Genomic DNA, 12,215 nt, shown 5'->3' with positions numbered 1-12,215 from the left:
CCCCCCACTTCAGAGCAAGGAAAGCCAAGTCTGCATTTTTGCCAAATCTCCAGGGTCGGGTACATCAGTTAGTTCTTGAGAAGTGCGGATACAGATAGATGTCTGGTGCCTAGCAACTGTTTAGAAAGTGCTGATGTCTGATGCGGCTGTCACCAGTGATCTCCAAAAGAATCCAGGACCTACCGGGTCCCTACCTGCCTTGCATTGCCTTCGCTGTGACTGCTAATGAGCCAGCCTCAGTCTGACTCCTTCTGGGCAGGACAGAGGTCCTGCTGGAACCCATTTCCCTACAACCTGACCCTGCTAATCCCGATTTTCTTCACCATTGAACTCTCCTCATGAGAGTCCTCTCTGGTTCCCCTGGCTCCTCTTATGTTGTGGGTTTTCTAACCACAGTCCCTGCCCTCCTCTGTCCCTTGAGTGGGGAGGTGCTATCAAATTCCTTCAGCTGTCCCTTGATCTCGACTGTCACAGCAGGGCCACTATGGGAGAACAATATTATTTATTGAGCACCGGTTACCAGACTTGGGAGGCTGAAGGGTTTGTCCTCTGAGGGTGGGAAGCCATCCTTTGTATAATATGGAACAAAAATCAAGGGAGGCCACACCAAACCAGAGTGACTTCTGTGTCCTACTCTCGCACTGGGTGACTGCATGCATGGCTCCTGGCTTGGGACAAGTGGATGCAGAGGAGGGAGGCAAGAAGAGAGGGACTCTGACCAGAAGGGTGGATGTGGAGAAGGCTAGTGCCCACCACATTCTCTAAGGGGAAGGAGAGTTAGGAAGCCTCCCCTAAAGAAGAAAGAACAGGGCTTTATTCTCTCATCTTTCCTGAAGGGAGCAGGCCACCCCCAGGTATGTGACCCATGAGCCAGGTTTGCATATCACCTGGCCATCTTGGAATTGATGTCACCTGTCATCTGAGCGAGGGTCACCCTGGCTCCCTCTGCTGTCCCGTTTGCAGTTCAGCTCCAGACTTTGCCCTTGAAGGTTGGCCTCAGCAACCTCGTCTACCCTGGCCGGTTTTGCTCCTATTCAGCAAAATTGCAGCACCTCAGTATCCCCTGGGTTCTTTGTCCCCTGCCAGCTGTGTCCGCAAAGTCCTTGCCTTGTGGTTTAGAAGAGAGAGACCCTGGCGCGTGGCTCAGAGATGAATCACGTGATGTCCTAAGCAGAGGGAATGGACACAGCTAATCCAGAAGGGTGGGTGATGAGGTAGGGCAAAGAGTGTTCTGAAAGAAGCTACATTTGGGCGGTGAGTGACGTTTGTAAGGTTATTGAGCTCCATCCTGCCCCTCACCCCCTCTGTTCTGAAGAGAGGACAGCCATTGGGAGTATTTGTGGAGCATGATGGGAACCCAAGTTATGTGGTCAGGAGAGGCTTTCTCCTGTCTGGTGTGTTTTGGTGAATAAATGGGTTTTTTCTTCTTTTCTTAAGCAGGGTGCTTCCTTTTTCTCTAAATCTGGTGTAATCTGAGTTCAGTGTTCAAGGCTTCTGAAAGCTCCTTCCCCGTTTATGCAAGGCCTCAAGGGACTCCTGGGGAGGAGGGCCTGATTTTGCCTGTGACTTTGGGTGCTGGGTGGAGTCATGTTTTCTTTGGTTGTGGTGTGTCTGTAAAGTTCTGAAGCCTACACGTGTTGTGATGAGCGCCCGGGTGAGTGGGCGTGGGTGTGTCCTTCCCACAGCTCTGGGAGACATTCCTCAGGGTTTTTATTCCACTGTGCGCAGGACACCTGCGAAAACACTTGAAACCCAGGCTCATCTTCCTGCCGCTGCTTGGTACAGACTGAATGGAGACCTGGGTTGGTGTTGCTTTGCAGAGGTTTTGAGTGCATCCAGGGTCTTCTGAAACCTGCCTACTGCCTTTAAGTCTCCCAGTAGTAAACACCCTCTGGGGCTTTAAAAAATGGCCTTTCTCTAGAGGTACTTCTTCCCTGCACACATCCTTCAAGCCTTTGGCTTTTGTAGTAAGACTCCTTTTAGGTGGTAGAAACTATCCTCCCTCCCTCAAAGAAAGATTAAAAAAAGATGGTATAACCCGCTATCACCTTGTTTTTAAGTTTGAATAACATTTACTCTTTTTTCATCTTCTAATAATCAAGTTTCTGTCTTATGTTCTTAGAATCTTTTTGTAAAGACTCCATTAAATTACAGATTGCCTAAAATGGGTGGGTTTGACACTCTGATAGATCCTCGCATAGCATTAGATGAGGAGACAGGAGAGAGCTGCTTCTGGCTGCCTTCTCCTGGCTGGGTGGGCGGATGTAGGTGGGAGGCTGTATGCCGCATCCCTTGATGAGAAAGGGGACACCTCCTCTCCCCCTTTGCTTTCCTTTTCTAATTTGGGAACAATTGAAGTGAGGTTCCAGGTAGGTGCAGATGTTTTCCCCCTGGAAGCCCTGGGAATTGAACCTAGGGCCTCGCACATACTCTCTACCACAGAGCTGTATTTCCACCCCAGATGAGGTTCGTAAGTGGTTTGAGCTATTGCAGTTCCCAGGCACACTGATTTTGGTTTGGGGTAAGTACTTCATTGTTAAGGCTAAGCAGACCAACCTGCTGACACTGTAGACACGGTAGCTGCCTTAGTCTGTTCTTCCCAAATAAGGTTAATGTATCTTGAGCCACCTTTTGCCTTCTACCTTGGCTGGTTCTGCAAGTGGGACCAGGAATGAGGGATCCCAGCCTGCACAGCTAGCTGGTTTGCAGTATGGCTCCCAGTGAGCATCCTGAGGGAGCTCTCTCAGAGTCTACGAATGACAGTATCCATCTCCACAAACACGTTCCTAGGCAGTGTGCCAGTCACTGCGTTGAGTCCCTTTGGGTGTGACCTTATTTATTTGTACAGCTTTTCTGAGATACCACACACGAATCTTATAATGTGCCCATTGAAAGCAGATAGGCCGCTGGTTTGTAGTGTGTTCTTAGAGTTGCACAACCCTTGCCACACAGTTTTTGAGCACTTTCATCACCCAAGACAGAAACTCCCTCTTAGCTATAAATTCCTATCCCCCTTCCCCAACTCCCCACTGCTCCTGGCAGTCCCTTAACTGCCTTCTAGCTCTATTTCCCTCCTATCTAATTATAATTAAATATCCTTGACCAACCCTGCCTGCATCCCCATTCCTCCCACCACTGGACCAGATGTTTTAGGTTCCACACTGGTATAAGGGCATGTGGGATTTGTCCTTCTGTGTCTAGCTTGTTTCCTCTAATGCTACACTCTGTAGCTTCATCTGGACTGTCTCGGTAGCAGAATGCATGGTGCAGCTGCACATCGTCTGTGGCCCACCGTCAGTTGATTGGCACTTGGGTTGATGCCTGTGTTAGCCAGGAGTGCAGACATTTCCTCAGCACTACTATGACCTCATGTATTCTCCAGATCAACCCTGTGAGTTAACGCTGTCTCCGCGTGGACATCCAATGACTCTAAGGTCACACAGCAAATGGGAGAACTAGTAAGGTTCAATCCAGGCAGTTCCTAGGATTCTCTTCTCTATTCCTCTCCCACGGTCTTTCAGTGTTAATAAGTGGTGCTATTTCTAAGGGTGGTGGAATTGTCCTACACTTGATCTTAACCAAAGGCAGTGATGTGACGGAGTTGTTTTAATTACTATCATTATAGGGAAATGGGCCCCCAAGGGTATAGTGATTTCCCCTAGCAGATGACTGGCCTGGCTCTGCCTAGAACTGAGGTGATGAGCTCCATGCCTCTGGCTAATCCAGCATGTTGCCAAAGAGTAATGTAGCCCAGGGTGACCTTGAAGTCAGTAAGGCCAAGGCTGGCTTTAAATGCCCAGTACTCTTTAACTGTTTTCCAGGTACTGGGATTATAGGCATAAACAGGCACACCTGGCCTGATTCAACTCATTAAGCCTTGACCACTAGGTGCTTGGGTGGGAAAGGACTCATCTCACATCCTGCTTTGTACTATAGATGACAGTGGTCCTCCAGCTAGAAGAGGGTTGGCACATGTCTTAATGGCTTCAGTTTTCTCCAGGAGCTTCTTATTAGGACTTGTGGATGAGAAAGAGGGTCTGGCTAGACAGACAGTAATGAGTCTCCATCTTCAGTGCGCCTAGAAGGTACATCTGTCTAGACAGATCCCTAGCGGCCTTGCAAAGGTCTCTGGGTTACCGGGAACACTAGTTACAGGGCAGAGTACTCCTCTACAGGTTTGATAGAGAAATAGTGACTACAGAGGGTCAACAAGATCTTTATGGTGTCCTGATGAGGCTGCAGTGGAGGCTGGAACACCCTCAAGGTAGATTGGTCTGTCTGTCTGTCTGTCTATCTTCTTTCTATCTGTCTGTCTGTCTATAATCTATCACCCTCTCTCTTTCTCTTTCCCTCCTTCCCTCCCTCCATCCCTTCCTTTCTCCCTCCTTTCCTTCTCTTGCTTGCTTGAGTGTGCATGTATATCTGTGCCTGTGTGTGTGTGTGTGTGTGTGTGTGTGTAAGTGGGCTAGAGGGCATCCTAAGGTATCATCCTCAGGAATGCTGTCTATTTTGTTGCAGATAGGGTGTCTCATTGGTCAGGCACTCACTGGTTAGGCTACACTGACTGGCTAACAGGCCCTGGGATCTGCCAGTTTCTGCTTCTTTGGCACTGGTACTTCAAGCACAGACCACCACACCTTGAATTCTGAGGGATCCAACTCGGGTCCTCCTGCTTGTTTGCTATCTTTCCAGTTCCCTTGGCCTTTCCTTTTTTTTTTTTTTTTTTTTTTGATGAGACATCATCTTTTGTAGTTCATTCTAGCCTTGAATTTGCTAAGTAACCGAGGAGGCTGGTCTTTAACCCCAAGTGCTGGGATCATAATTGCGCACTACCATGACAAGGTCATTTATTATACTGAGTTCTGTGGCTTGGTTGAGGACACCCCCAAGGCACAAACACAGGATGAGGGCCATGTGTCAAGAGCCGAGTCTAGATGTTGGTTGCCATGACTCAGATGTCGCTGCCAAAGGGCCTCTACCAAGAGCTCTGGTGGAGCTTAGCTTTCCGTGGGAGCAAATGGCAGAGAAGAGACCAAGCAGGTCCCAGATGCACCATTGCCGAGCAGCTGGGCATGAGCTAGCAGCATATGCAAACCAGACTGCAAGGCGAGGCCTGGTCGGAAATTCATGGTGTAACTGTTGCCAGAACCTCTAATTTGGTCTTAAATTTTTTTAATGTAATGACTTTATTGTTTTCATTAAAGTGATACATGACCCTTATAAAATTGCAACAAAACAACATTCCGTAGAGGAAAGTACAAAGAAAGAAAAAAAAGCAATATATTGGTCCAAGTCTTAGCTCCCAGAAGCAACCCATTTTAATAATAAGACAGCTTTCCATGTAACTCCGTGCACATTTCAGACAGAATCGATGGCTAGAGAAATATATACAAGGGTAGTTTTTAACAAGGTGTTAACTCTTAATTTATATAAGTTTCAAAATAAAAACCTTTCCTTTTAAGTGTTGGAAGGAAATGACTGAAGAAGTAACTTAGAACAAGCAGCCAGACTCTTTCTTCCACCTCCTCTTCTTCCTCCTCTTTCTCTTCCTCTTCCTCCTCCTCCTCTTCCTCCTCTCCCTCTTCCTCTTTTTCCTCCTCCTCTTCTTCTTCCTCTTCTTTTTTTTTTCTCCCAAGATGGTTTCTCTGTGTAGCCCTGGCTATCCTGGAACTCACTCTGTAGACCAGGCTGGCCTTGACCACCACCACCCGGCTCCAGACCCTTTCTTTACCAGAAGAATAGTTTTCAGGTGTGTCTTAAGACACTGGTTCTTAATCAGGGCTGGTTTTGCCTCCACAGGATAGCTAACAGTGTCTAGGGATAATTTCATTGCTCATAACAAGGACTTGGTGGCTTCTGGCATCTTGGTAGTAGACCGAGGCCAGAGATGCTGCTCACTAGTCTGTGAGGTACAAGCCAGCACCACACAGAGATCCACACACCCAGAGTGCTAGGAGTGCCGAGGTCGAGGGAGAGCAGCAAGGTTAGGAGGAAGCGGTCCATGGCAGCTATGAGGAGGCGATGGCATGGACTTGCTTGACTGCACTTTTAGACAGTTGGGCTTGGCATCTGTAACGAAAGATACAATGGTTAATTTAACACTCACCCCCCACCCTTTCTCTTAGCAACAAAAACAAGAGGTAGCATAATACTATTTTTATTTTGTCAAGATGCCTACAGTTTATATCCTCTTCTGGGACTATGGCACTCCCCCACCCCCTGCCCCCAGGTGAATGATTCAGTGACAATAGCATATCCTCATCAGTGTTTTACCTCTACTGGGTTTGTTTGGAGTCACGTCTTGGTGGATGCTGCCTCATCTCAGTAAATATGTAATGTGTACGGGGAGGGAGGTGGCAGGCTGCAGTGCTAGCTTGCCCTGCTCAGAACAAAACCTACTCATCTGTGTCTTAGTATTGTACTCGGGAGGAGAAGATCGACTGTGCTCTAGGATATGGAGAGAGTATGTGGTGGGGTCCCTTGGAGACGTGCGATTGGACTTCAGGGTTCAGTAGAGAGGAAAGATTATCAGTGTTGATTCTGAGGGCTTCCAGAAGGTTAGACCTAGAGCCGTGTGAACACCACGGACAGACGGCTTGGCATAGGCAGCCCAGGCGTGGGGTGCGTCCCTTGCTGGTGTGTGCTGGGGAACCACCTGTTACCATAGTGTACACAGATGCCGGGGTTAAACATCAGCTGGGTGGCTATATTTAGGTTATTTTCGAGCCTTGGGATTCTGATAGGCTGATACTACTTCTCGATAGCCACCTGTCCTAAGGAAGGGTTTCAGTCATCTGGCTCCCTCCTTGTGCTGTGTGTGACAAAGAGGAGAATAGACGGAGCCATGTTGTATCCACAGGTGACCAAGGCAAGAGCCTTGTGTGCCCTGGGGTTTAGTTTGTTGGTTTTTTTTTTTTTTCCCCCAAGACAGGGTTTCTCTGTTTAGCCCTGGCTGTTTTGAAACTCATTCTGTAGATGAGGCTGGCCTCAAACTCACAGAGCTCTGCCTGCCTCTGTCTCCCAAGTGCTGAGATAAAAGGCACGCACCACCACTGCCAGGCCTATTCTATATTTTTAAAATTTGGACCCACCATGTACATAATGCTGACTCCAAGGTGTAGGTGTTAGATGCTGCGAAGCTGGTTCCTGTGGGTGTCCTATAGGGACAGGGCACATCTGAAAGCGGTCCAGAACCATTGCCTGTCTATAGTGCAGATATCAAAGAATCCTACAGAGAAAGAGCACATCTGCAGATTGTTCTTTGCATGGTTGGAGTTGGGTGTTTGGCTCATCACACTGTGACTGATTGCTGGCTTTGTTCTGTCCTAGGGGAGCTATCCAGTTTGGGAAGACTTTATAAACAAAGCTGGAAAGCTGCAGTCCCAGCTGCGGTAAGTAGACACATGGATTCTATAGGAAAAGGCGACATCCTTAGGCAAGACAGAGGGAGGTGGATCGGCACACACGTCTGGCTTAAATTTAGAAGTGTTCCAGGCAGAGAAGCGCGTAGCTGGCACAGCCTAGAGCTGAATCAATTCCTGGTGTCCTGTCCCCACCCCGCGCCCCTAGTCTCAAACTGAAGCCTGCTCTGCCTCCTGCTGTAGGGATTCTCCGAGTTGATCCATAGCAGTAATGGATCATGTTTATATGGCGCCCGCTGTGTGCCAAGCAAATGTGAACTTGTCAGAAACCTTAGCCCTACAAGGTGAAGCACAGGCATCACTTTGCTGATCTGGAAGCTGTTGCACAGGTAGCAAACAGCCTGTTCATAGAGAAGCCACTAGTGACAGAAACAGATGTATATGAGCGGTCCGGTTCTGGAGTCCCAGGTTCGTTCTCATCCACCTGTATGGTCTTTCCTGTAGAGAGTTTAAAATCTCAGTGTAGACTGGTATACAACTCCATTTACATGAAGTGAGAGAGTCTCAGCCTCGGTAGGCTGGGCTGCACAACCCTACGTTTGCTAGAAGCCACAGAGATAGGCCCTTAGATACATAGAAGTACATTTTACAGTCTGAAGGCTATACCTGGAAAAGCTGCTCAAACACGGTCTGCTGCCAGTTTTCTCTAAGAACCCCATGTGGCCTGGTGTACCTGTTCCATTACCATTTCCTGTGATAGGTGAGATGCTCACATGTTGCAGCTCCACCCTGTTTGAAGTCAGTGTGGAAAGAGATACGGCTGTGCTTGGTGGGTACCTGTCCCCCAGGAAGCATGGGACACCTGAAAACGACTATTTGGATAATCCTCGATGGTGAAATTTGGGGGAGTGACTGGCTGGTTTGAGATGGATGAGAGGGCAGAACAGTGGAGCAGGAAGTAGGGGTGTTCTGGGAAAAAGAGCCACCTGGGTCGTGAACAGACAAGGGAGGGTGACTTGTCATTTCTGAGCCTGTCCCAGGGGCGTACCAGAGGCTACTGCTCAGAGCTCAGAGCTGCTGTCAAGAGGTACGCGGCTCCTCCCCTGTAGCACAGAAGAACTGGGCAAGAGCACATGGGTTTCCTTTAGCTTTAGCTATGGAGAGGTGGTATTTGTAGCCTTTTATATGGCCCCCTAAGTAGACATTGGCCCTGGATATGTACCTTCTCCAGTTATCGGGTCCTTGACTGTCTCCTCGATTTCCGAGCTCATTGGTCATGTCACTATGTCACTAGGTCTTCCTCTGAAGGCTTCACCAGCCTTCCGTCATGGGGCTACCCTGGTCTCTGGGCCATTTCTCATCTGCCGCGCTTATCTCACTTAGGTTAGCATCCCTCTGGTAGGAGGTCTCCCTCTGAACTAAAGCATTTACATTTCCCCTTCCTTTTCTTGTCTAGCCTTTGATTGTTTGATGGGCTTTCAGTGGGCCTGTCTTGAACATAGAAAGTAAAAGTCAAGGAAGACTTTGCAACACCTGCTTTCCCCCTCCCCCCATCTAGGTCTTCTGAGATCAGGGGATATTTCTTTATCATTTTATCAAACTGAGAGTTTAATTTTGTGTCCTGGAGAAAGGCTGCAGTTATCACCGCAGAAGTAGCACATCTGTCTGTCTTGGAGTGTTTACGCTGAATAATCATCCATTAGCTCTTGGTGGTTCCCTATTTGCCTGTGTGCTCAAAGAAAGGGCCAGGGTGTCCCTTGTGCTGTCAGAAAGTGCAGTGTGACAGTCATTAAAAGCTCTTAATTCCTCCAACTTGATCAGTGTCCTAATTTGCAGTAGAAGTCTACTCCAGTGACTGTAATGGACAAGGCTTACCTGCAGCTGACCCATAAAATATGGTTGATTGGCATTGAGTTGAATGTGTATAAATAAATCAAGCCAGCTTGTCAAATAGTAATTGTAAGTCAGAATGAGCTATTTATAAATCTCAGGATGTTTGATAAATGTAACTTTTTCGATGTTTGCATTTGATGTCAACACTTTAAAAATATGCTTCAAATGCGCGCACAAGTGTGTGTGTGTGTGTATGTGTGTGAGAGAGAAGGGGGGGGAGAGAGAGAGAGAGAGAGAGAGAGAGAAAGAGAGAGAGGGGGGGGACTTGTTTAAAATTGAGGAAAATATATCCTTGATCTGTTAGAAACTCTCAGACCTGATTTTGAAATTTGGCTTAAAGGACCGTATTCAGAACCTCCTAGAAACCTCTTGTTCCATAGACACTGTTGTTATGTTTAAGACAGGCCATTTCTTCTGTATTCCGAACTCTATTCCTGAGCCCTTACCCTTCTTGTAGTGACTTTGCCTTTGTGGGAGGAAGGCTCGGTAGAGACTGAAGTCACGTAATAAACACTTGAAGACTGCATCAGTCTTCAAGTTCAGTTCGAAGTCCTTATGTGATGGGGACTTTTGTTGGCTTGTCACAGAACAGCGTGGGTGGGGCGCTGATCACTCCTCAGTTCATGATGCTGTAGGCCACTTAGTGCATCCGGCTGGTTGTGCTTATGGGCATGGGTAAGAATTAAGGAAAACTCCTAAGGCAGGAACAAACCTTAATTCTTCCACTGTTGCTTTTAGGACTTCAGAAGATGCTGTTGAAAGAGCATCCTGGGGCTGAACAAAGCAAAACCCCATATTTTAGTCTTGTATAGTTGGGGATTTAGGGAGCAAGACTGTACCTAGCTAGCACCCTGTGTTTGTAGTGGGTCGAGCTGGGCCTTGAGTCACAGTAGCAGGACATCAGTCACTCTGATATGAACCTGTGATCTCTAAAATGTCTTTTGACTCATGGTCTCAGTTTTCCTTTTTTGGGGGCGTTGGGGGGCAGTGAAATGTTGATCTTTCTGCTCTCCCAGATTTGGTTCCCTGCCAGTTCACGTGCAGTGCACATAAATTACTTTCTTATTCTAAAGCTGATGTCACCTGTGCCATCTATATTTTCTTCTTAGGGGTAGAAACACCTTCCTTTTATTTCTTTGCTTAAAGTTTCGCTTGGTAGTTTCCACAGTCAGGCTGGCCATCTTTGGGGTTGAGTGCTAGGGATAAAGCGCTGTCTACTGTTAGATTGCTTCCCTGGAGGGTTCTGTTTGCTGTGTAGGGGAGGTTTTGGCCCAAGAGCTGTGATGAATTTGCCAGTGAGACATTCCTCACGCTTTTGTTATCTGTTTGCATTTCAGGACAACAGTAGTAGCAGCAGCTGCCTTCTTGGACGCCTTTCAGAAAGTGGCTGACATGGCCACCAACACACGTGGTAAGCAGATGGAAGGCCGCCTTTCCAGCACTAACTGGATCCAGCACGTGGGCTCTCCCCCTGGGCGGCTTCCCGGAAAGATACAGCTCGAGTTATCAGAGCCTGGCTGACTCATAGTTTTCATATATTTTTAACTCCGTGGGGTTGCACATATTAGAAGTTGTAACTAGTTCCCCAGATAGTGAAGTGGGTGTGAAGACTAGACGAGAAGGGAGAGGAGCCACCGTTCCTTCACGAGGCAGCTTGCTGTGGGTGTAACTCGAGTGATACGCTCAGTACAGAGCCTTGAGCTGCACCTTTGGTCCAGCTGTGACCCCTCCAGGAGATTGCCTTAGGCCCCCCCCCCCATAGTACCTCCTGGAATGGGAAGTCTTGAAGATGGTTCCGTGACTACTGTCCTGTGTTCTCATCAAACAAGGAATCCTTTTATGATAGGTACAGCATCTCATGGGCCGTAACTATCTCTCTGTCCCTAGTCTTTGGTTGCAGGCCCTGTGAACAAGAATTGATATAGTCCATGGCGGTACCCCGCAAGACAGAGTGCCCAGAGCCTAATTGATATTTAAAATATATTTATGAAAGCAGTGACCAGAAGGTAAAATCTTTTGAAAAGATTTCATGGTTTCAGAGAAGCGCCAGGAGAAAGCGGATACTGTAGGCCCACCTTCCGCTCATTCCCACGCAGCCACTCTCTCTGCCTGATTATCCTGGGCTCCCTCCTTACCTGCGTAGCTGTGAATCTGTTCTCACTGTTATTGGGAACTTTGGGTGTTTAGGGCAAAACTGAAGCTCATTCCCAGTACCTCAGGGGTCCGTCGTCTAAGACTGTGAGCACTTAATTAAATATTCATAGATTGAAACTCTAGCTCCTTTTGTTGTAGGACTGTCAAGGGACCACAAGAGCCAATGTGTTTCCCCCTTGTCTCCAAAAGGCACACCGTTTGAGTAGGGAGACTGAGATGTGTAAATAAAGAAAGCCTGTGCAGAAATTGTATGTGTGGTAAGGTAATAGCTGAAACACACAGTACCAGGGGAATATCGGAAAGTGAGCAATTATCCTAGTGCAGGGAATCAGGGACATTTTCCCAGGGGAGGTACCATTTCTCCTCCTTTCTGAGATGCCAACAGCATCACAAAAAAAAGTTCCCACGGAAATACGAGGTGACATCAGCATCAGACTTCCTTAATCTGGTTTGTCTGTGTGGTGAAGGTCCTAACCCGTGTCATTTTGAAATGCCTTTAAAATGACTTAACTTAGATGTACCTGTTATAGAAACTTGGGGAACTTGGATTCTGAAGAACTTAACATGCAAACCGATGTTTGCTGTTGTGAAAATGTGACTATCCATCCACGGCGTCTTTCCTTCTCCCTTGAGTGGGTTCTGGACCTGTCAGTCCTACATCCGTTATTTACTTTGTGCAAGTGCTATGGTGTGTGTGGAGGCCAGAAGACAGCTTGCAGGAGTTGGTTCGGTCTCTAGCGTGTGGTTCAGGGACCAGACCCAGGTCTCTTTCTTTGGCAGCAGGTGTTATTACCTGCTGAGCCACCT

The 12,215-nt window shown here is 47.7% G+C and overlaps 1 protein-coding gene across 8 annotated transcripts in view; it reads left to right on the top strand.

Moving 5' to 3' along the window:
- Mtss1 (MTSS I-BAR domain containing 1) overlaps positions 1–12,215 on the top strand; it is a 146,493-nt gene that overhangs the window by 16,416 nt on the left and 117,862 nt on the right. For all 8 annotated transcript variants that reach the window (XM_031359142.1, XM_031359138.1, XM_031359140.1 and 5 more), the window contains exons 2-3: positions 7,330–7,391; positions 10,592–10,665. In XM_031359142.1, coding sequence (XP_031215002.1) covers positions 7,330–7,391; positions 10,592–10,665 — 136 coding nt within the window. The remainder of the gene's footprint in view (positions 1–7,329; positions 7,392–10,591; positions 10,666–12,215) is intronic.

This window comes from Mastomys coucha, unplaced genomic scaffold (assembly GCF_008632895.1).
Source record: "Mastomys coucha isolate ucsf_1 unplaced genomic scaffold, UCSF_Mcou_1 pScaffold7, whole genome shotgun sequence".
Lineage (NCBI taxonomy): Eukaryota > Metazoa > Chordata > Mammalia > Rodentia > Muridae > Mastomys > Mastomys coucha.
The sequence above is the reverse complement of the archived record's forward strand: the minus strand, read 5'-3'. Positions and strand labels throughout refer to the sequence as shown.